The sequence below is a fragment of the Xiphophorus hellerii genome, chromosome 1 (genome assembly GCF_003331165.1).
Source record: "Xiphophorus hellerii strain 12219 chromosome 1, Xiphophorus_hellerii-4.1, whole genome shotgun sequence".
In the NCBI taxonomy this organism is placed as follows: domain Eukaryota; kingdom Metazoa; phylum Chordata; class Actinopteri; order Cyprinodontiformes; family Poeciliidae; genus Xiphophorus; species Xiphophorus hellerii.
The window spans coordinates 26,688,746-26,713,502 of record NC_045672.1 but is presented as its reverse complement, the minus strand read 5'-3'; the positions used below and the strand labels follow the sequence as shown (position 1 = coordinate 26,713,502).

The following is a 24,757-nucleotide window of genomic DNA, read 5'->3' as shown; positions in this document are numbered from 1 at the left end:
AGGAGTTGTCCACTTTAAGGTAAAAACAACAAACAGCTTCCACTCCAGGGAGGGGAAGACCCACCAACGCCCGCCCATGCTTGGGAAAGGTCAACTGATAAGAAACACTTCATTTTTTTTACTATGTCAGCATCAAATTTTTATGAGTATTTAGTGTCTCGGGCTGCATTTGCTTCCTGCCCCATCAGCTGCATTGCGTGACGTCGGTACTACGTCATCTGCATTTCAGCAATTGCTCATTTAAGCTGACAGTCAACCATAATTCAGCTTCACAGCAACAACAGCTACCTTTGTGGTTAGAAATGACCCACGAGCAAATGAAAGGTGCACAGCGCAGGAAGGAAACGAGACTGTTTGACGGTGTGTTTTATTTCACTTCAACTCAAAGTTGTGTCTGTTTCACTTAAAATGTTCAATTTCCTCCTAAAGCACGTTTTAGACTATTACCTCCTTCATTTCCTATGAGCTGAGGAAGGCATCAGTCGATTAGAGAAGCATGCTACCTCTAATGACAGACCTGATGGAAAGATCACATTCTTTCAGTAACATAATTGTGTTTTAACCCCATTATGTATTCCATCAGTTCTGTAATCTGTTTTTATGTTTCTTCTATGACAACAGCATGAAACAGGATGTTGTTACCTGTCCATTAATTCGTTTCCTCTCCCCTTAATCATTAATGAGGTGAATGTTTTATTGCCTTTATGAAGTTTCCTTCCATTAGGCCCCTAAAGCTGGTGAAAGCTTCCATCCAGGCCCTCGAAAACAACCTGAGGTCAAGTCATGCTGCACTTTTTGCTCCTTCGCTGTGTCATATTCAAATGTTCACCCTCAGCTTTGTGTGACATTTAAGTTTCCTCCTTTTCAAACACAAGGGGAGGCCCCTCCACTACCCAGGCTGGTTTTTGTAGCCTGAGACTAATATGTCATTGTTTATCACCTAATTCTTGCAGACCACACCACTGCTTGACACTTGCTAAGTGTCTGGTTTTTGATGTTCTCTGAAAGCTGATTTAGGCCAGAGAGCGCATGAAACACATTTTGGGTGCAGACAATCCCCAGAGAGAAAGTATCCTGGGTATCGTTCGGCTGAAATCGTTTCTGCCTGACCCAGTTTCAGATGGCTAGCTGCGTGTTTTCATGGCGTGGGGTCTAGCAGAGACACTTTACAAGCACCAGCATGCAAATTATGCTGAGTTTTCTTTTGCGAGGCTCCAAAATGTGTGGAAAAATAAAGACGGCACACTGCAAAAACACAAAATCTTACCATGTATTTTTAGATTCATTTTGTGTGAAAATACAGAAATAAGAAATAATCTGCCAGTGGAACTACTGGATATTTTCATCAATTTCAAGGAATTATTGATTTAAAACAAACATCTAAATTATTCAGTTTTTTTTTACGAGGCTCCATCATGTGAGGAAAAATAAAAATAGCAGCTTTCACACTTCCAAAAAAAATCTTACCAAATATTTTTGTCTAGTTTCTAGTGCAAATATCTTATTACACCTGAAATAAGACAAAATTAACTTAAAAGTAATTTTTCAGCAAGAAATAGGAGCTTGTTTTAAGTCAATAATTCCTTAATATTAGTAAATAGTAAGGAAGATTATTTAACTTATAACATGGAATAAATGTTTTGTTATTAGTGAAATAATCTCCCAGTGGAACTAGAACTTTTGATCAATATTAATGAATTATTAACTTAAAACAAGCTCATATTTCCTGCTGAAAAATTACTTTTATTAATGATTTATTGACTTTGTAAAACTTTTACAGCTGTGGACATTCTACCACATCTATAAGCTTAAATCTTTTGAAAGTCTGCCAGGTTTTCTCCATTTGATTATGTATTTAATATTTCTCTGGAAAATTTTCAAAGGTTGGGATTGTTTTTTTTAAATTTTATTCTCTGTCTTGATGTTGTTTGTTCCCCAATATTCTAACAAACATCAGAGACCTTCACACAACAGCTGGAAATATTACTCTTTACTTACAGGAAGACTTTTTAAAGTAGTCTGTTTAATTAGATTTTATTTAGGGATGTCAGAGTAAAGGAGGCTGAATATTAATGTAGTGCTGCAGCTCACAATTGTTTTACATATCAATTATTCTGAAAGTTAATCAATTAATTGTGCAAAAAATTGATTATTTTATAAAAATAAAATGCTAATTAATAATTAATTCCATTTTAAAGAAAGAAAATAAAAATTTTGTTACCTAAAATTCAGTGACAGCGTTCCTTTGGTGATCTGTAGCAAAGGATGCAACTACAAAAATATTTTAACGTCAACATTTGAAAAGTTCAGGCTTGACTTTACATCGATGCAGTGTAGCGATAATCTGTTAACTATTTTTTGGATTAACAGATTACTAGCAAAAGGAGCTTAAGAGGAGATATTTTTTAGTTTTTACAGAATTTTAAATGGTGGAGCTAAAATTGCCACTTGAGGCCTGCTGGAGAACATATTAAATGTTTTTGTAACTTTAATGCAAAATGTTTGTATTTGTACAGTTTTGACTTAATTGCTGCTCTAAATTTGTTGTTCTTTCAATAACTGCACTTTTGGGTTAACGATTAATCGGTTGCTGGATTGATTGACCATCATTTCAATAATCAATTCATCTGATTAATCGTTTCAATTCTATGACCTTTTTGTCCAGATTTTTATTGGTAAAATATTTTTGGCTTGCTTACTGTTGTTCTCTCAATAATTGCACTTTTGAGTCTGTACTCTAGTTACTATTAGATCATTTAGATTAGTTGATGATAATTTCAATAATCAATTCATCATGATTAATCTGACTAATCGCTTCAGCTATTTTCCTAATTTTTATTTGTAAAAGCTTTTCAGAACCATTTATTCTCCTCTGTTTTATTTCTACTTGTCAGAAAAGCTGCACTAATTTTGCAGTTGCTATCTGACAAAACGTGAAAATGTTTTTGTTTTTACAATTTTACCGTATTAACAATGCAATAATTACGCAACATAAAACATATTTCTGTTTGCGTAAACTTCTGGTAATTCCTGCAAAGTTTGGATGCGAGTTCTGTGTCAGGCTCTGGATGTTTCTGCATTGCGAGATGAGGAAGATGCTATCTCTTGCTTGCAGCCATGCTTTTATGTTTTACAAAGAAGCAGTCTGCCGTTCACCCACCTTCTCTTTTCTCTCCGTCTACATCTCACTGTTTCTCTCGCCTGTGTGTACACAGGCAGGCAGTTAGTGCAGAAGCAGGCATCATGTCCACCCCCACAAACCCAGAGGTGAAGGAACTGAACCCTGTCGACTTTATCCAGCTTCAGCAGTATATTGAATGTGAGTACAGACAGACAGGCATGCAGGCGTCTTCTGCAGCGCTCAACATCCCCTCCCCGCACACACTTCCACCCACACACACTCATTTACCCTCGCTCATGGTTGCTCATATCTAGAGGCAGCAGTAGTTTAACACTTTTTTTTAAAAAAATGCAGCTAAAATATAAACTTGCATTCTACTTTGAACGCTTCTTGATGTATTATTTAAATAAACGGCCGCAGAGGGATGGCGCTTTCACGAGTAATTACAGAAGTGCACATGTGCAGCTAGCTGCAGCCCTGGTGTGACCTCTGTGTTCCTGCTTGCAGACTGCAGCTTGAAGGTGAAAGACGTGCTGAGGGAATTTGATAAAGACGGCCGGCTGGCCCAGCACCGACATGGAGAGGTGAGGAGGCAGCGAGGGGACGGCGCGTCCCGCCGCTCTCGCACTGGACTCAGTCATGCTGATGCTGCAAGAGGAACAAAATGATCGCAGCTGTTTGGTGTGAAACGGCGCTATGATTCATGTATCTTGTCAGTTATTAATAATCCCGAGCTGCTTAATTAGGATTCCAACCTATCGATCATGTCGTTAAGCTGTTGCAGCCGAGCGGCGCTGCAAAATGTGAATTGCCTCCTTAGATTTGCCCACGCAGCAAGGCCCTGTTAAACACTGAGCATGGTTTTTCTCATGCTGTGCAAGCACAAGCAACAAAAAAAATCTATAAATAACGTACATTAATGGTTTTCGCTGCCAATTAATCTGCAGAAGGAGTCACTCCTGTGGAATTACATTCAGCTTTATAAAGAAATTAATTAAAATGTGGGTTTTACAATAACAGTAATCAGTAAATACTGTATGTGTTAAAGCTGCAGTATGTAACTTTTTCTTAGCGCTGTCAATCATGCTTGTGTGCACCTTTGCCACCCCTCCACAGAGGCTATAACAAAGGCTCACATGAATGCTAAGGGTACTTAGCCTTAGCATTCATGATGACGGCGGATAAACGGTTTTCCTGGAACGATAGGTTGTTTCTCTGCAATTAGCACATTTAGTAGTGTGTTCACAAGGTTGATTGACAGCGCTAAGATCCTCCTCCTGTCTCCGATTGATTATTCTTAACTGGTAGCGTTGTATTTCTTCAGACAGCAGTAGTAGCTATCTGTCTCATACGGTTACAACATAGTGACAATCTTAGCAAATATTTAAAAAACACTTTTTAAATAAAAGTTACCCACTCCATCTGTAAGGAAAACAGAATAATGAAAAGATTTATTAGACATGGAGAGAGTGCTCCTTTCTTTTTTCTTCTCTTTCCTTTGCCTTTTGTGCCTTGATGGAGCTTTAAGTATTACTGGGGCATCCCTGCAGGGCACCAGCTGGGAAAAGGGAAAAAATATTAACGTGAAATGGATTTGTGGTTCACCATCATCAGGGGAATTCGGCTCGTTTGCCCTGCAGCATCAACTCATGTGATTCCAGCCCATCTGTCATTTCAAGCAGATGGACTCAAATCTGGAATCAGCAGCTACTTTTAGTTGTTTTTTTTTGTGTCATCGTAACATAAAAACATTGCAGCCTCTTCAGTTCTTATGAGACATTTTTATTTGCAGAAGTATTCACGTCCCCCGACCATTTCCAGATTTTATGTTCAGTTTATTTTTATGGGACATGCTAAGAAAAAGCAATGCATTATGGCAAGCAAGGACAGAACATCTTAGCCCTGAACATACCATCCACACAGTGAAATGCGGTGGTGGTAGCATGATGCTGTGGGAATACTTTAAGTATATTCACTTGTCATAATGATTCAGTCAAAGTCTTCAGTTGAAAACTTTAACCATGGTGGAGAAAACCCCCAAAAGAGCGAATACATATGCACGCCACACTTTTCAGATTTTTTTAAATTAAAAATAATCTTTTTTTTTTGGTTCTACTCAACAATTATGCGCTGCCGCTTGTTGGATCCCAACAAAATACTTGTGGAAAATGTGGAAGAGTTGAAGGATGCGAATACTTTTGTGTGCATTGTAGCGCCTGAGGCTTCTGAAAGCCTCTGAACGTAAACCGCAAACCGCATTTCTGGGCTCTTATTCCGATACATTAGCAAGAAATTGCAGTAATTTGTGACAATCTTCCCCCTTTATTTTTCACAAGAGTCGAGTTTGAAAAAAAGGGGAAGTTATTAGCCCAAACACATGAGGACAGCTGAGCGTTTTTACTTTGCACGTCTGTGAACCACTAAAACTCAAAACGCACCTCTCTCTCGCTTCCTTCGCCCCAGTGCATCAACGAGGAAGGCTTTCGGCAGTTTCTAAAGACCTACTTAGAAGTGGACTTCCCTCCGGATCTCTGCCAGCGGCTTTTCCGCTCCTTCCAAAACTCTGAACCCACCCAGGAAGACGACACCAGTGAGATTATTTTTACACTGTGCATTCAAGCAGCTCATTGCTTGCACTTTACAGCAGGCTCTTATCAATTTACGTTATGGCCTATTTGGCACAGAGTCATTCATCACTGGACTGTTTGTGCAGATATGGTAACCAGAGCATTTATAGCCCCTCTCTCCTCCCTCCCATCTCCCCTGTAGAGGAGGTGTTCCTCAAGGATGTGTCGTGTTACTTCTCTCTGCTGGAAGACGGCCAACCCAGGGACAAACTGGAGTGTAAGTTACTAGTTTCTGTTCTAATCAGAACCGGCCGGCTGGTACTTCCACTTTTATTTCCTGTCTCTCTTCAGTTGCTTTCAGGCTTTATGACAGAGATGGCAACGGAGTCCTTGACAGCTCTGTAAGTTGCTGCATAAATTATTTACAGTCATAAAAACATTAGGATTATTTTAGTGATCCATTATTCTGATGATTAATCAATTAATCGGTTTTAAAACGGGCCCATTCTGCTGATTTTTCATTTAAACATTTGTTCCTTTTTTTTTGCGCAACATCAGATACAATAATAGATGCACATAAACAAATAGTTCAATTCCTTTTTTCAAATAAGAAAAAAAGCATTTTATTGTCTAAAATGCAATAACAGCATTTAACTGCAAAAACACAAAATCTAACCAAGTATTTTTAGTCTAATTTCTAGTGCAAATATCTTAGTAAACTTGAATTAAGACAAAACTAACGTAGAAGTAACTTTTTTAGCAAGATATAAGGGAGTTGCTTTAAATAGATAAATCCTAAATATTGATGGAAAAAATACTAATTTTATTGGCAGATTATTTAACTTATTACAAGACATTTTTCACATGTTACAAGTTAATTTATCTGCTGATGGAACTAGTTCTATTTCATCAATATTAAAGATTTATTTACTTTTAAAAAAAGCCTCTATATCTTTCTTAAAAGTTACTTTTAAGTTAATTTAACTTATTTCAAGTTTACTAAGATACTTGCATTAGAAACTAGACCAAAATTACTTTGTAAGATTTTGTGTTTTTGCAGTGTACGTTTGATTAATTGAAAAAATCCTCCTAAAATCAGCAGAATAAAACAAATAAAACTAAATTTCAGCCATTTCTCTTGGTGTAACATCAACACAGATAATCTGTTGATTATCTTTGGCTAATAAATTAATAACTGGATAGCAAAACTAGGTAACTAAAGGAGTATATATATATATATATATATATATATATATATATATATATATATATATATATATATGTATATATTACAGTTTTGACTTTATAACTTCTCTAATTGTGTTGTTCTTTTAGCAAAGTAGATTTGTTTTGAGTTTCTGATTAAAGATTAATTGATTATTACATTAGTTGTTGATTATTTCAGTAATTGATTAGTCACGATTAATCATTTCAGCTCTAAGAAATATAATGTAATCCTAACAGTTCTGAATGACCTTTCCCTCTCTCTCTTTTTTTTACAGGAAGTAGATCGAATTATTGCTCAAATGATGCATGCAGCAGAATATCTCGATTGGGACGTGTCCGAACTCGAACCGGTAAGTCCCAGAATCCCCTGGTTTAACACGAAAACGCCCCAGTCACGCACGTTCAGCAATAAACTAATACAGAAAGGTCGATACATTACCTAATTTATAAAAAAATATAAAATGCCCTACTTAAAAAGTCATTTTAGGAGAGAAATGTGGAAAATTATCCTCCCCCATTCAGATTTTGGTTCTTTAACTTAAATGCTAACCTGAATTGATACAAAAATGAGTTTTATTAAAGTAACTAATCTATCTGAACCAACCTGACCTCATGTGAAAAAGTAATTACCCCTTAAACTTACCTGCTGTCAAGCCCAAAATTATTTATTCTCCTGGCAGATTTAGATTTAAAATTTGTTTTATTCAACCAGGATGTTAGTTTCTGATAGGAATTTAAACTAAAAAATAACACAACAAGGCAAAAGAAGCGTCAATTTAGAAAAATAATTGTGTCTCTTATTTTCATTTTCTTAGAAATATCATGTAATTATTGGCATTACAGTATTCGAACTCGTCCTCCTGTTGCTGATCAGTTTTGTTCTCGTTTCCACTCATTTTTTTTAGGATTCACATTTGAGAATCTTTAATTTCCTTTATTGATTATCTATAACAGGAATGGCCAAACGTCTTGTTAAAAGGACCAAAATTGTTGAAACAATTTCCCTAAAATCAAATGAATAAAGCAAACTGGTTTGTATTTACTTCTTTTGCACCTTTGCTATACTAAATTAAAGGCATCTCGTTTTTAGTTTGTTTTAAACAAATTTATTTTCAACAATAAGAACAGGATTTGGGTCACTTTCTTTCAAAACACGTGCTATTTTTACCTAAATTTAATAAAAAATAAAAGCTGATTTGAGTGCATCAAGGTCGACTTATCAGTAAAAGTCTCTGAATAAACGTGGTTCTGTCTTTTGTTAAAGCAAAAAGACAAATACTTTGTGTTGTGCTTAACATTTTCCATAGTAAGAAAACTATGTTGACAACAATTTTACTGTGATTACAAATAAAAACTCTCCATCTGCATCAAACAGCAAATTTGTAGAATTTTTTTAACTGTAGTTGGGGGCCTCAAAAAAATCAGTCCAAGGACCACAAATGGTCCCCGGACCACACTTTGGACACCACTGTCCTATAAGATTCGAGTCAGGACTTTAACTGGGCCGCTCCATAAGTTCCTTTACATATAAATTTTACCTCCAACCTAAATCTGCCAGGGTGTGAATAACTTTGGGCGTTTTTGTGATAACTGAGTTTTTTGTGTCACTGTGAGACGTTTTGTTGAGTTGTTTTAATTCAGCCATATTGGAAACTTTTTGACCTCTTTGAGGTTACAGCATCTCGGTCGCATTTAACTCCGAACTTTGACTAGGTCAAACCAAAACCTTCATCTTGAGCCATTTAGATACAGACTTTGTTTTGTGCGGCTCACTGAAATCTCAAAGGCTAAGAAATGGTTTTGAAACGTTTCCAAAGTGATGGGTATAAATTAATCCTTACATCTTTTGGTCTGCTTCATGTTGTCAGTCAGGTTCTAATCGAATCTGGCAGCAATTAGTGAGATTACACTGCAAAAATACAAAATCTTACCAAGTAAGAGTAAAAGTAAAATGTCTGCTAATATCTCACTTGAAATAAAACAAATATAACTTAAAAGTAACTTTTCAGCAGCTTGTTTTAATACAATAATTTCTTAACATTGATGAAAAAATACTAGTTATACTGGAAGATTATTTCAGTTATAACTTGGGGGAAAATGTCTTGTTGTAAGTGAAATAATCTGTCAGTAGAACTACATTTTTTTTAATCAATATTAAGAAATTATTGATTTAAAACAAGCTCTTATATATTTCTGAAAAGTTACTTGTAAGAATGTTTTGTCTTACTTTAAATATACTAATATATTTGCACTTACATGTAGACTGAAATTACTTGGCAAGAGTTTGTATTTTTGCAGTGTAGACTAAAGGAATTTAGTTAATCACATTTAATTTATGATTTGATAGATATTGATGATTTGAAGATATTGGGGTTTTTTTTCACTTAATGCACTGTAAAAACACCAAATCTTACCAAGTAACTTTAGTTGAGGTTTTAGCGCAAATATTTTAGGACACTTGAAATAAGACAAAACTAACATACAAATAACTAGTAAGATGAAGGAGTTTGTTTTAAGTCAATAATTCCTTAATATTGATGAAAAATTATTAGTCCCATTGGCAGATTATTTAATTTGTAGCAAAGCATTTTTTCTATTTTATAAGTGAAATAATCTGCTAATGGAACTAGTACTTTTCCATCCATATTAAGGAATGGAAAGTTATTTGTAAGTTGGTTTTGCATTAGAAACTAGACCAAAATATTTGGTAAGATTTTATATTTTTGCACCATTTACACCAAAGGAATTTAATTCATCACATTTAATTCATAATTTAATGAGAGATCAGGTTTGTTTGGGTATTTGTTGTCACTTTAACAAATAAAATCATCACCTGAAAACTGCAATTTGTATTTATTTTTGGTTAAAATATTAAAATGTGTCAGATGAATCCTCTAAGTGTGAGAAAACATACAGACGAAGCCTGTAAGCGTTGTAATAAAGCGTTTCTCACAGCAGAGTAGCGACTGACTCTCGTCTCATCAGGTGCTGAAGGACATGATGACGGCGATAGACGCCGACAGCAGCGGCACGGTGTCTCTGGACGAGTGGGTGGAAGGAGGCATGAACAACGTTCCCCTCCTCGTCTTGCTGGGTCTGAAGGTGGTTTTAATTGCGTCTTGTGTTTGTGTGGTTTTCATCTCAGACATGTTTGATTTTTGTTTTTCTGGAGCCGTGGCCTTGCAGTGCGGCTCGTCTGTCCTTCCTCCTCTTCCTCTTCCTCCCTGTCTCTCTCTAAGGGCCTTTGTGCCGACTCAGAGTTGCAGGGTGTGGTAATGTCATCCCCCTCTGCCCCATCATAACGCCGCAGTGTTTTTCCACTTACTCTGCTCCATTATTACAAAGTTTTACAGCTGCATTTAACTATAGGAAACATTAACAAAGTCAGGAAGATGAGAACGTTTGAATGCTTCTCTTCGCCCAGCAACGGATCCGATTTCTGCGTGTTTGCTCGCTGCATCATTGTAAAACCACAAGCTCGACTCTGCCCATCGGTTTGGTCTCAGAGACAATGTGAGGGACTTCCCCTCTGGCTATTTCTAGCTGTGGACATTTGAAGCCTGGGGTGCATAAATTCAGCCCCCTCACAGTCGCTGTGAGCTGTCCAGTGTCGGGCTCCTGCTGTGGATGATTGACGGATGCATTATGTCATAAAAAAAAAAAAAGAAGCACTTCAGCAGATAATCTGCACAAAAACAAAGAACCATAATCCACATATGTTAAACTATTTCATTGTTTTTGTTGTGACACCAATTGATTATGTTCTGCGTTTGGTTTTTGTTTAGAATCTATCAATTTTTATGTATACCTCCTTGTTTGTTTGTTTATTTTTTATTGCTGTTATTCATTTTCTTGTCCGGTTAATTATTTTGTAGCTCGATACCCTTTTTTTGCTTTTTATATTTGTTGCATATTCAATAATTGGTGAATAAAATAGGAAGTAAAAAAGCACTGGTTGCTTTTTGGAAATATTGGATCCAGTTGTGTAATTTTGCAAACAAAAAGATTCCAGTTAGTATTTAATCTGAATGATGTGCAGTATTGTATTGGGGGAATAGTTTTAATAAAGCAAAATAAGTTAATAACGTGAAAAATAACTAGATTTATGAAAGACAATTCATTTATTTTATTTATGCAGCAACAAATTACAGAAAAATTACATTTTAAGGCATGAAAAACGGATCCAATTCATATCCAATTGTAATATAAAGTTTCAGATTAGGGTTGGGTGATAAATCAATTTTATCGATTAATCACATTTTTGGTTACAACAGAATATTTGGACCAAGTCAAGATTTTTAATTTATTAAAAAATCTAATATGAAGTCATAATATTACAAAAATAAAGTTGTAATATTAGGAGAATAAAGTAATTTTATGATAACTTCTGAGTGAAAAATTTCCCAAAATTAAAATGATGGTTATTGAGAGCATCTTGTAAAGTTTGTTATATTATTATAGTAGCAGGACATTAAAATTATCACCATTTTAAAGAAAGATGAACACAAACTGAGCTGCTCACGTTAGATCCTGATAACTATTGAAGCTTTTTGTAAATTAAAACCATGTTTTTTCTCATAAATTGAAGATGTTTTTCTGTTAAAATTTTATCTTCTTTCTGCCAGTATTGTGATTCGGTTCTCATAATTAAATATAAATCCTCACTGAAGATCTCATGGATGATTGAAAAACACAACAAGAATAAAAATCCGATATGGTATGAAAAAAATCTGAGATTTTATTTTTATTGCTCCACCCTAATCCAGATTAAACTGAAAGAATTGTTTTGATCCTAAATTGGGATCATAATAAATAACTTGCTATCTTTATTTTTTTTGCTTTCATAACCTCTGATGTTCTTCCATCTCTGATCAGATGACCCAAAAAGACGGGCAGCACCTTTGGAGGATGAAAAACTTCAACAAGCCCGTTTACTGCAACGTGTGTCAAAGCATGCTGCTGGGTTTGAGGAAACAGGGACTCTGCTGCACCTGTGAGTACCGCACCTCTCCACAGGGGGGCGACAATCCAGTGGCACTTATCAGAAATCATCATGTCAGATTTGAGAATATTACTATTCTTTTTAATATCACACATGCTGACTGAAGGTTGGATTTTGTGTCACGTTTTTCAGGCTGCAAATACACAGTTCACGGGCGTTGCGCTAACAAGAACCCAGCTCCGTGCGCCAGGACGTACGTGAAGTCAAAGAAAGAAACAGGGGTACGCCGGGTTCTCCACATAAATCTACACAGTAAAACAAAGTCCAAACTGGATCTGTCTGCTTCCCGCCTTACAGGTTCCAGTGCATGACTGGGTGAGTGGGAACTGTGACTCTAGAAAATGTGACCGATGCCAAAAGAAGATCAAGAGCCTCCAAGGTTTAACAGGGAAACACTGCGTTTGGTGCCACACGATGGTAAGGACTCATATTTCTACATTTGGGGCTCAATTTTTACAATGTTGGAAATCTAAATTATTCTTCCTCCACTTGCAAAATTTGCAGTTATTCAAGTGTTTCAATTAACAAATAAAACTCATATTACATGGAGGAGGTACAACGCTGTGTAAAGACTAACACTGATTAAAGGTGACCTATTATGTTTCCTTGAACAGGTTAGGATAACAAAACAAAACATGTTCATTACATTTTTTGCACAAAGTTTTTCTTAAGATTTTGGTAAATAAACTGTTTTAGGGCCTCCTGTCACTTTAAATCCTAATAGTCTGCTACTAGCCACGCCTCCCAACTCAACTTTTACACTCGCACGTGAGTGAATTATACAACTTTACATTATTGAAAAGCAATAGTAGAGCCTCCTGCACAACCAACATGAATGCAGCAAAAGTCAACAACAAAATGTTTGTCTTTTCCAGCAGCCATTGTACAGTGCGTACAGCGGTAAAACCAGCTGACCAAACATCCTGGAACTCAGCCTGGGTTGCTAGGCAACGGGCTGGGCTATGGTTGCTAGGTGAGGGGCTGTCCCTGCTGATTTGTGACCTTACATTCAGGACGTTTATGAAACGGCTCATTTTCCAGGCACAGACAAACATTAATTTGTTACCAAAAAACATCTGGGTGTTTTTTTAAAAGCCATTTTTAGAAGCAGCAGAGACTCAAATGGAAGTACAAAATCATGCATAATGTTAATTTTGCATAATGGATCCCTGTTTAAAAATTAATTTTTACCATTTGAAACTAAATCACAGAGGAAATGACTAATCGGATAAAAAGAGAAACTCTTTTAACATAAATACAGATTATCTGACTCACTCCTACAAAAGAAGAATGATTAAAACTCACCAGTTTGGGAAAGACATATGCAATAAAACCAGTTTATTTTGTGTTTATATTTTAGTAAAGCATATCTGAAGAGTGAGATTTTGGATTTCTGTGTTTTCACAGCGTGAACGTCCAGCGACTCCACAAATGCAGAGAGAAATAATTCAAAAGCTGAAGCTGCATTGTGTCAGTCACGACCATAGTGAGGTTTGGCGTAACTCCTGTTTGTTTTTCCCAGCGTCACGATGAATGTGCAGCCCTGGAGCCAACAGAGTGTACCTGTGGGACGCTCAGAGACCACATCCTGCCTCCATGGGCCATATATCCTGTTATAAAGGTACACAGCTCTCCTCAGGCACATCTTCAGCACATGTACAGTGCAAAATGCACCTACCACTCCAACGCAGAACATTACGTCAGTAAATACAGCCTGTGTTGCTTTTTAATACTGTGGATGTTGATAACTGAAGTGTTATAAAAGTTTATTTTGTTTATTTACACATTTTCTCACTAAAGGAGAGACCAAACAATGTGAAAAATGGCTGCTCAGCGTCGACGGATGACGGCGACTTCAACATTACTCCTGACGGACAAGTGCTCCAGGTGATTTTTCTGAAATGATGAAAATCCTCTCTGCTGCATGAATTCGCTGTGGGGAATGGGATATTTAGAGGTTTAGCTGCATTTACACTGAAATTAAATTATGTGCGGGTGTAGACAATTTGCAGAGTTGGGTATTCATTTACTTAAGTAACGTTTTTGAAAAATGTAGTATTTTTACTATGATGTACTTTTTACTAGTAGCTGAGTGATTATATTTTGAAGTATTTCTACTTTTACTTGAGTAAAATTTCTGGATTTTCTACCAACTGAATGAAAAACAAGAATGTTTTAACCAAACCTTCACCAGGCACAGACACACACCTGCAGTTTTGGTTAAAGTTTGCTAAGTTTTTTTTATTGAGAAAAAAAAAACTGATTTGGAAAAAAATTATTTTGCCTAATTTAGTTATTTTTATGAATTATTCTCATGTTGGTCCTTAAACTTCCAAAATTTCCACTTAACTATATTTTCGTTCGTCAGATTATGTATTTTTTAAATATCAAATAATTCATAATTTGATCAGTTACGCAGTACTTGAGTAGATTTTTTTTTTACCAAATAAATTTTTACTTTTGAGTAATTTCTGGGATGGCTACATTTTACTTTTACTTGAGTAAAAATATTTTTGAAGTAGTTCTACCTGAGTAATATTTTGGGATACTCTGTTCACCTCTACCAATTGGTAGCAGTGGATTTTATTTTGCAGTATCAGACTAAAGGTGCCACATCACCAGTGCAATTCAGACTCTGATTTTGTAAAAAAAACATTATTTACATTTGTGCTCTACTTCCTGTTGATAAATCATGTGACTAAATGGGAGTTCCTGTTTAGAGTTGTTTTGAAACCATAATAAATGCAACATTTATCAATATATTTGATGTGTATTGATGATTTTAATGACCACACTCAACAAAATGTAACTCACTTCTCAATTGTTGTGTGAATTTAGTTTTTTCAATTACTTTATTTTATTTTTTTTCTGGTGAGAAACACTTTGAACTCCATTGTCACTGGAATGTGCTACACAAATAAACTTGATTGATTGATAAGTACAAGTTCTAGCACTGTTGCTAGGCAAATAACAGTCAGTGTAGTAACTTTATCAAATGTTTATCACAGTGTAGTAACTTTATCAAATGTTTATCACACAGATCAGCCCTGTGCCAAACACTCATCCTCTTCTGGTGTTCGTGAATCCTAAAAGTGGTGGCAAGCAGGGAGAGAGGTGAGCACCACAAATGTATGCACTGCAAAAGCACAAAATATTATTTGATCTAGTTTCTAATGCAAATATCACAGTGAACTTGAAATAAGACTAACTTTCAAGTAAGTTTTTAGCAAGATGTAGGAGCTTTGTTTTAAGTCAATAATTCCTTAATATTAATGAACGAGTACGAGTTTCACTGGCAGATTATTTCACTTATAAAATGTGTGAAATAATCTGCTAGTGAATCTAGTCGTTTTTTAATCAATATTAATGAATTATTGACTTAAAACAAGCTCTTACATCTTGCTGAAAATTTACTTGCGAATTAGTTTTGTCTTATTTCACAAACACTTGGAGAGAGTTTGTGTTTAAAGAAGTAGATTTCCGAATGAGCACGTTGTTGAACTTGTTTCCATATATTTCAGAGTCCTGAGTAAATTTCAGTATTTACTGAATCCGAGGCAGGTTTACAACCTTTCCAGTGGCGGCCCTGGAGCGGGGTGAGTTACTCCAGCCTGCAGTGGTGTCTGCCGTCAGGCCCTGATGTTGTCGTTCACAGAGTTCGGTAGTAAATAGCAACTTTTACTTTAGCAACCTTTTGGAAAAATGTTTTAGTATGCTGTACGTTTTACTTGAGTAATTTTATTATGAGGTGTTTGCTACTCTTACGTAAAATTTCTGGATACTTTACCCAATTTGAGTAACTTCACTGAATGAAAAACATGTTTTAACCAATAATAAAGACACACCTGCAGTTCTTGTTAAAGTTTCATAAGTTTTGTATTAACAGAAAATTATTTGGAGAAATTTCTCTTTGGCTGGATTTAGTTATTTTTGTGAATTATTGTCATTTTGGTCATTTCCACATAACTTCATCTTTTGATCCATCTGATGATGTAATTTTAATTAGTTAATCAGTATTTCTATACCCTTTTTGCCAAATACTTTTTTACTCTTACTTGAGTAATTTCTCAACTTTTTACTTTTACTTGACTAAATATGTTGAAGTATTGCTCCTCCTATTTTAGTACAATTCTTTGCTTCTCTGCCGGACTCTGATAATTCACATTATCATCTGGATTTCAGATTGAGTTTCTTCAGAAACCTGCAGGATTACAGAATCCTGGTTTGTGGTGGAGACGGCACAGTCGGATGGATCCTAGATGCGATAGGTGAGTCAATCTTTGCAAAAAAAGAAGCGCGCGTAAAGACTGTCTTCATGCACTTTCTATATTCAGCTTTTCTTGTTAAATTCTTGCAACCAGACAAAGCCAATCTGCTGATGCGGCCTCCTGTTGCAGTGCTTCCTCTGGGCACAGGAAATGACCTTGCGCGATGTCTACGTTGGGGTGGAGGTGAGAACGAGTTTGTACTTCACAAAAAGATGTAACGTTTGTTCTGGTTATGTAGCGATCGGTGTCTACCTCTTCCTCTGTTTTGGCAGGGTACGACGGCGAAGATCTGGGTCGTATTCTTAGAGACATTGAGAACAGCTCCCTGGTTCAGATGGACCGCTGGAGTGTGCAAGTTATACCGGACGAGGTTCAGGAGAAGGGGGATCCAGTGCCATATGAAATCATCAACAATTACTTCTCAATTGGAGTTGTGAGTAAATTGTCTAGATTTTTTTAGGTGCTAGAATGGGATGCTAAAATTGCATTGAGCACTGAATTTTTGAGTAACAAAATTATTTACTTACCCCAAATTATTCATTTACAAAACAAAACACATGAATCTGTTTAGCATGCAAAAACTATGCAGTAGATTTGTTTGTGTCTTAGGGTACAGGATAATTCTTCTAGCTAATCAGTTAGCCTGTTTAGCTTAGCGTAGTTTACTGTATGAAACTCTTTGTGTCATTATGCTAACTATGTTCAACTTATCATCTTAACCTGCCAATGGGAAAAGAGATGGAAATTAGACCCTTGGCTATGGTCTCCTGTATTTACATTTAAATATTAATTAATATAAAATGTCCCAGTTTTGAAATCTAAATAAACTTGAAACAATCAAAATTATATATTAGTGGCAGTTATGGAACAACAAAAGAGAAGAGACTAATTTTTCTAGTCAATTAGCCTGTTTAGCTTAACATAGCTTAAGTGTATACAACTATTATTTTTTTAGTGTTGTTATGCTTACTGTATTCAACTTATGTATCATCTTAAAGTCAAACTTATTTGAAAAAATAAACAAAAAACTATCAATGGCAGTTGAAGAACAACAAAAAGGCAGAGGCTAATTTTTCTAGTGACACAATTAGCCTATTTAGCTTAGCGTAGCTTTACTGTACGCAACTACTATTTTGTTATGCCAACTCTGTTCAACTTACTTGTCAACTTTAAAGTCAAAATTACTTAACCAAACTTGAAACAATCAAAAAAAAAAAATATTAATGGCAGTTGAAAAACAACAAAAGGGCAGAGGCTAATTTTTCTAGTGAAACGATTAGCCTGTTTAGCTTAGTTTAGCTAAACTGTTTACAGCTCTTATTTTTTAGTGCCATTATGCTAACTCTTTCCACCTTGAAGTCAAAATTATTGAACCATTATAGGCTACAAATTCTAAATAACTGTTTAATTACCTCATTTTTTTCCTTTCTGAAGAGTTTTTTGTGCATTAGCCTGAGACTGCTTTTCTTTATTATTAAACATAATAAAAAATAATCCTGCTCATGGGAATATAGATAAAAATTTGTCACCTGGCTATAATCTCACATATTGAAATGTAAATGTTAATATATATTAGCCTCCTAAGCTTAGCGTAGCTTAACTGTACACAACTCTTAGTTTTTAGTTCTGCCAACTTAAAGTCAAAATTACTGAGCTAAACTTCAAACAATCAACAAAAAAATTTATGATAGTTGAAAAACAATAAAAGTGGCACAGGCTAATTTTTTGACTAGAAAAATTAGCGCAGCTTAACTATATACATCTCTTATTTTGTAGCGCTGCTGTGCTAATCTATTCAACTTATTTATGAACTTAAAGTCAAAATTATTGAACCATGAAAGACTTGAAAACAACTGTCTTATTACCCCCTTTTCTCCTTTATAAAGAGTTTTTAATGTGCCGTAGTGTGAATACACATCAACCTGCCAATGGGACTAGAGATAGATAGTCCCTTTGCCATAATCTCACGTGTTTACATGTAAATGTTGATTAATATGTCTCATTTTTAAATAGATATTCTGCATTGCTCATTGCTGTTTTCTGTTGCATTGGCAGGATGCCTCCATTGCACACAGATTTCATACAATGAGGGAGAAGCATCCTCAGAAATTTAACAGCAGGTAGGTGTGCTTTATTGGACTGCGCTCATTTTATTCCCTTATTTATCCAGCACAGGGTAAGAAAAAGCAGTATCCCACTCACATTCACAAGAAAACTGCTAAAAGATTAAAACAAGGCAATGTTGGGAAACAGTTGTCTTCAGTTCTGAGCAACACAGGTGGTGCCAACAGATGTGTGTCTGCATCACCGCACGGCTTCTCTTCCTGAAAGACAAAACGCTGTCTGAACGTGAAGCACCAGTTAAACCTAAAAGACACATTTTTCAAATCTGCAGAATGAAGAACAAGCTGTGGTATTTCGAATTCGCCACTTCAGAAACCATCTCTGCTTCCTGCAAGAAACTCAGCGAAAGTTTAACGATAGAGGTGAGCGCGTCTCACCCGAAGCAACACACCTGCAGATGTGAATTTAAATTTTGATATAAGCAACAAACAAGGTCGCAGACTGCATGCTAATTGTTTTATCTCTCTTTCTCTCAGTGCTGTGGCACTCCTCTGGATCTCAGTAATCTATCTTTGGAGGGGATTGCTGTCCTGAACATTCCCAGCATGCACGGTGGCTCCAACCTGTGGGGCGAGACCAAAAAAGCAGATATTAAGGGACAAGCAAGTCAGGAAGAGTCGGAAGTGATTATCAATCCGGACATCCTGAAAGTGACTTCCCAAGGTATTTTCTCCTCCACTGAGTGATGAAAGTAAAACCTCAGCACATCATGTGACTTGCGCAATATCGAAGTTCCTCTTTGCTCTGCAGAACCCATTAGCTAATTGTTTTTAAGCGATTCCAAATCCAGATTTCCTGTTGCAGCTGTTATCAGTTAAAAAGCTCATGTCCACAGCAACAAACCGCACAGTGACGGAATCAGACCTGCATTCGATTGGCTGCATGTGAAAATAAAATAATCAAATGGATAAACACATCATTTACTGGGATGCTCTTTTCTCTTGGACATTGTGTTCATTTTCTGCGGCTAGAATGGGTATACATATTATTCCTCACAGTCATCTGTATGGAGCTTCAACCCACATCTCATAATTGCAGCTTGTGAATCATACATATCCTGCCTCTGCCCAGCCTGTCAGATTATTTTCAGTCACGAGAAACATTTTAATGGAGAATCCCTCACTGAGTAGCACAGTGAGGGTTCAGGATATTTTATTTTTGTTATAATTTACTAGAAACCCTTTGTGAGCAGGTGTAACACTGGCAGTTTGTGCTATTCTATGATTTAAAGGTGATTAGATAGGTTAGGATAGGTCTATGGGTTATAAAAAACATATTTGTGGAAGCCAAGTTAATGTATAAAATATTCAGTTATTGTTAAAACCTATTTGTTTAATTAGTAATTTAATAAGTGCATTTGTTGAGGTTTAGGTAGCATTATTATATTGCATGTAGCTAATTTCATAATGTTTTATTGCGAATAAGTGTTTTATTTTAAGTTTGTATGTTTTATAGCTTAATTGGCCATTTTGCAATTTATGCAAATGAGGTGTGCTGCGCTGGAGCGTTAACGAAGGATAGACAGCAGAGAGAAGGGAAGGCGACAGAGCCACACGGTTTTTCAATAATTGACTAAATTAATAAAAAGTTAACTCAACTTGCTGCTGTAAGTTTATCTTTCACAAACTCACATTTAGGTTCAAAATCTAAACCTCACTAAATTTATTTGACTTAAAGAGTAGAAGATAGTAGACACAACTATCCATCCATTTTCTTACACCCTCGTCCCTAGTGGGGTCGGGAGGTGCTGGTGCCGATCTCCAGCTAACGTTCCGGGCGAGAGACGGGGTCACCCTGGACAGGTCGCCAGTCTGTCGCAGGTCAACACAGAGACAAACAACCATACACACACACTCACACCTTGGGAGAATTTAGAGAGACCAATTAACCTGACAGTCATGTGTTTGGAAGCCAGAGTACCCGGGGAGAACCCACGCATACACAGGGAGAGCATGCAAACTCCATGCAGAAAGACCCCGGGCCGGGAATCAAACCCAGGACCTTCTTGCTGCAAGGCAACAGTGCTACCAACTGCGCAGCCCTAGACACAACTAAATGTGGCTCAAATATTTTACAGTGTATGTTAAACTGTCTAAAGAAGGAACAGTGGTGAACTGATGACAGAGAGAAACCAAGGCTCACTGATGCTAACGCGGAGTTAAGGCAGGTTTTCGGTATTTCGTTTGATCCAACAGAAGAGTTACTGTAGCTCAAATTGAAGAAGAAACTAATGCTAGTTCTGATAGAAGATTGGACCTGAGTTCTACCATCCCTGTGGATATAACTGGGACACAAACCACCTACCTGGGATCTTCTGCCACCATGTTGGTGTTAGATACCACACCAAACTGGAGTCCATACCTTGAGTCTTTCTGATCAAACTGAGCTGTTTGTTTTCCCTGCTGGTGTTTTTCAGACCTCAGTGACCGCCGGCTGGAGGTGGTTGGCCTGGAAGGAGCCATGGAAATGGGACAGATATACACGGGTCTTAAAAGCGCTGTGAGGCTCGCTAAAACTTCCCAGATCACCATCAGGTAGGAACGAGTCTCTAAGACAAGTTTTCATTCTCCAAATGAGATAACCACTTCTGCTTATGTTAATTACAGCTGAAAGCAAATGTTTGGTGTACAAATTCACATTTACAATAACATATTTTAGTTTCTTAATCAAAAAACTCCATGCAACTTGACATTTTGTTTGTGTTTCATACTCAGGACAAAGAAACCGTTGCCGATGCAAATAGATGGAGAGCCATGGATGCAATCCCCCTGCACGGTAAATAAAACCTGGAAATATCATTAAAGCTGGAGTACAGCAGGATTTCTGCAAGGTCTTTAAAAAGTATTTAAATTCTTAAATTTTGTCATCTCAATTTCACTCCTTAAAAATGTCCAGAATATCAACAGAATGTATTAACTTTAATTACTTTGATGTTAAACTTTTAATTTTTTTTTGCATTCCTTTTTTTTTTCCACTGTATTTTTTTTATTTTTGAGAAATGACAGTTTGGGTACAACGTAGCATTTGAGCCATTGTAGATAAAAGAAAACATGTGGCAGCGGGGAAGCAAATATCGACGAAAAAACCTCAGAAATTTAGAAAAATTAAAAAGAAACATGGATATAAAAAGTCCGACATCTGCAAGAAAAAAAGTTTCTTTAGCAAAGGAATAAATTTATATTAAAACTAGAACTTTCTCTGCCGTTGTAAAGTCATATATCTCCATGAAAACAATTCAAAAGTTTACAGAGGTTATAAAGTCAAATATTAGTATTTTTGTCACAAATTATTTGCACCACAAATGATTAAAATGGTACATTTCCAAAATGTGCTTTAAGGTTTAAGAATTTAAACCTTAATCATTTTTTGTTGAACATTTTTGCAAATGTCTGACTTTACAATCTCAGAAAACATAAAAAAAAAATTCTGATTAATTAAAAAAAAAAAAATCCTAAAAATGTATTTTCAATTTTCTATTAACTGCCTTTAATAACTGAAAATAATTCTACTTTTTCTTACAAATTATGACATTACAACATTTGTTGTTGGAAATTTACTCCTCTGTGACGATATAGTTCTTTTTCTTTGAAGAGTAATGATTGTAATACTCCGGCGCAGTTCCTAGGGATGCAATAAAAAGATTTCTGCAAGTTTTTAGAAAGTATTAAAAAGTCAAAAGTTTCATTGTCTCAATTATATTTAATAAAAACCCATATTTTTGCTAAAAAATACCATTATTTAGGTTTTAAATGTGCAAATCTGTAGCTTCATTATGTCTTTCATTTACTTTTTACTTTAAGTATTGAAGAATACTTTGGCATTTATTTGTTTAATGTTCTGTACTTTTCTTATGACGCTTTTTACTAATTTGAAGCCAGTTTTTTATGTTAAAGACATAAAAAATTATCCCCTTAAAAATGACCAAATGTTGTTTTTTTTATGGAAATAAAATCTAAAAATGCATATTTACAACTTGCTGTTTTCCCTTGAAATTGTGTAGAAGCCGTAAAGTACATATGTTAAGATTTTGTGGTCTGACTAACATAATCTAAAATTAAACATGCTTTACTGGATCTTGCAGAAACCCTGTATTAGAAACATTTTTAACCGTCGCATTAGCTTCAGTACAATGTTTGATTTGGTAACGTTTTTAACCGCCGGACATTTTGCGCTCCTCTTGTTTTTCAGATTCATATCACACACAAGAATCAAGCGTGTATGTTGGTGGCTCCTCCACCTAAACCATCAGGCTTCTTCAAATAAAACTGACCGTCTTAACGCATGTTTACTGTGTATTCAGGACTGACACTTTTTGATATAGAATCAGTGTATGAGGTAGTTGCATTATAACAAAGAATATAGGATGTTTTTTTCCAGACATCTTGTGTCTGTAACACACATTTCAAGCATGGCATCATATGAAAACAGATCGAATGTTAAACTATGTTTGCATTGTGGCCAAAAGGATTTTGACCAAATTATCTCAGTGTTAGTAAAACTCTCCGATCCTGCTGTTTCGAAGCTTGACATCAGGTGGGAGTGCTGCTCTTTAGAAACTTTAGGTAAGGTTAAAGTGGCTGTGATCTTAAATAGGAGAACTATTTGGCTTTATGTGCCTTTATAATCATTTCTCTTTGGTTCTGATTAGACAGAAGACTGAGGTTTTCTGTATGTTTGCACTTGGAGGACTGACCATGTAGTATTCTTGTTTTGTTGTGGCTGTAAATATTGCTCTGAAAGCTAAATGTATGTTTAGAAACAAAGGTGGAGAAAGAAGCACCTTTATTTCAAATTTAGGCTGATATTTTAGCTTTTTTTTATTATTATTTTCAAAAATATACTTGAAAACTGTTTAAGGGAATGGAAAACAAGCGGCCTGCTGTTCCCCTCTGTGTTTTCCAAGTTTTTTTTTACCCTTATGTGGACCAAACTTAGTTTTTCTGAGTTTGATTAAATCAGAGAGCTACTCCTTAGTGATCATATTATCAATACATATTCTCTGAATGTGTTATGAGTTAGACAATTGATTGGGGCTATTTATTACAGTATATGTATTTCGATGCTTTATCAGCTGTATCATTTCAGTATAGCCAGAGAATGTAAAAGTAATAACTTCATGTAAAGATTTTAATAAATTGTCTAGGATTCAGTTTGTGTTGTGCTCATTTAAAACACATTTAACAGAACATCATGTAATGGATTCATTTTACCTCAAGGGGGCAGAATTTATCTTCCAAAACTTGTATTAACTCCATGTTTAATATAAAATATATATATGCATGTGCTAATAAGCTGCTGATTTGTTGTGTGCATTGATTTCTTTTGTGATTCGATTCCCAGTAAAACACAAAGATCGATACAGAATTGGTGCCTTGAAAAATCATTTATATCCCTTGAACTTTTCCACTGTTTGGTTAAAATCACAAACTTCAGTTAATTAGTTATTTGGTTTTTATGCTTTTGACCAACCCATGCAAGAACAATCATTGTAAAGTGTAAAGAAAGGATTGTTGAATTAAAATGTGTATTAAAAATACATGGCTTTCACTTGTTTTTGCAAATAAAAATGTGAAAAATGTGCATCTGTATTCACCTCCATTCACATTTGTCCTTGAATAAAATGCAGTGAAACTTAACATGTAGATACTCAGATTACACTTGTGTGTAATTTAATATTTCATTTTAACTCATTTAGAGCTGCAAATATTAAATATTTTTGTTGGGCTAGAAAATGTTTTAATATTAGAAGTTGCTCAGCAACAAAAATGAGATTATTTTTTTTAAATATCTGGTGAAACTGTCACCCTGTTGTGACAGTTTAGCATGAGACAGATCATCTATGAAAACAATTGAACTCCATCTTCTCCCAGTGCTAACTAGAAACAACCAATCAGAGCCAGGAGAAGGGTCTTAGCGCTGTCAATCATTCTTGTGTGAGCGCTACTCATCGCTCCCCTCTCTACTCTCTATTACCTCTTCCTGATTACAGAAACTGTCATGAATGCTAAGACAACAGATAAACAGTTTTCCTGGAACTGTAAGTTGTTTTTCCACCGTTTGACAGTGTATACAAGAGGTTGATTGACAGCGCTAAGACCCTCCTCCTGGCTTTGAGGAGGAGGGAGCGGTGAATCTTTTCAAACTGCAATAGTAGAGGAGGAAGAGATTGATCTTTTCACATTTTATCTGTCTACATTACACTGTGACAGTCATTGCCTCCTAGCAAAGGTTGGCAGAGTACCCCAAAAGTATTATTCAACATATTTTTACTCAAGTTAAAGAAAAAAGTAGCCATCCAAGAAGTTATTCAATAGTAAAAAGTATTTGGTAATAACTGATCAAATAGTCAGTAATTTAATATTGTAAAATTGTATCATCAGACAGACCAAAATATAAAGTTAAATGGTCATTTTGGTGTTTTAAAAACTAAAATGACAATAATTCATGT

General features: G+C 35.7%; 1 protein-coding gene across 1 annotated transcript in view; it reads left to right on the top strand.

Annotated features, from left to right (window-relative positions):
• The window catches only part of dgkaa (diacylglycerol kinase, alpha a), a 34,630-nt gene extending 10,741 nt beyond the window's left edge, over positions 1-23,889 (top strand). The window contains exons 2-24 of the mRNA XM_032555862.1: positions 3,216-3,319; positions 3,629-3,705; positions 5,585-5,711; positions 5,891-5,965; positions 6,040-6,089; positions 7,191-7,265; positions 9,901-10,017; positions 11,791-11,908; positions 12,050-12,138; positions 12,215-12,334; positions 13,440-13,538; positions 13,718-13,804; positions 14,958-15,031; positions 15,439-15,513; positions 16,100-16,185; positions 16,279-16,368; positions 16,458-16,618; positions 18,241-18,305; positions 18,581-18,671; positions 18,786-18,972; positions 20,726-20,843; positions 21,024-21,084; positions 22,498-23,889. Coding sequence (XP_032411753.1) covers positions 3,244-3,319; positions 3,629-3,705; positions 5,585-5,711; positions 5,891-5,965; positions 6,040-6,089; positions 7,191-7,265; positions 9,901-10,017; positions 11,791-11,908; positions 12,050-12,138; positions 12,215-12,334; positions 13,440-13,538; positions 13,718-13,804; positions 14,958-15,031; positions 15,439-15,513; positions 16,100-16,185; positions 16,279-16,368; positions 16,458-16,618; positions 18,241-18,305; positions 18,581-18,671; positions 18,786-18,972; positions 20,726-20,843; positions 21,024-21,084; positions 22,498-22,572 — 2,193 coding nt within the window. The 5' untranslated portion in view covers positions 3,216-3,243 and the 3' untranslated portion in view covers positions 22,573-23,889. The remainder of the gene's footprint in view (positions 1-3,215; positions 3,320-3,628; positions 3,706-5,584; positions 5,712-5,890; positions 5,966-6,039; positions 6,090-7,190; positions 7,266-9,900; positions 10,018-11,790; positions 11,909-12,049; positions 12,139-12,214; positions 12,335-13,439; positions 13,539-13,717; positions 13,805-14,957; positions 15,032-15,438; positions 15,514-16,099; positions 16,186-16,278; positions 16,369-16,457; positions 16,619-18,240; positions 18,306-18,580; positions 18,672-18,785; positions 18,973-20,725; positions 20,844-21,023; positions 21,085-22,497) is intronic.
• Positions 23,890-24,757: the final 868 nt, after the last annotated feature.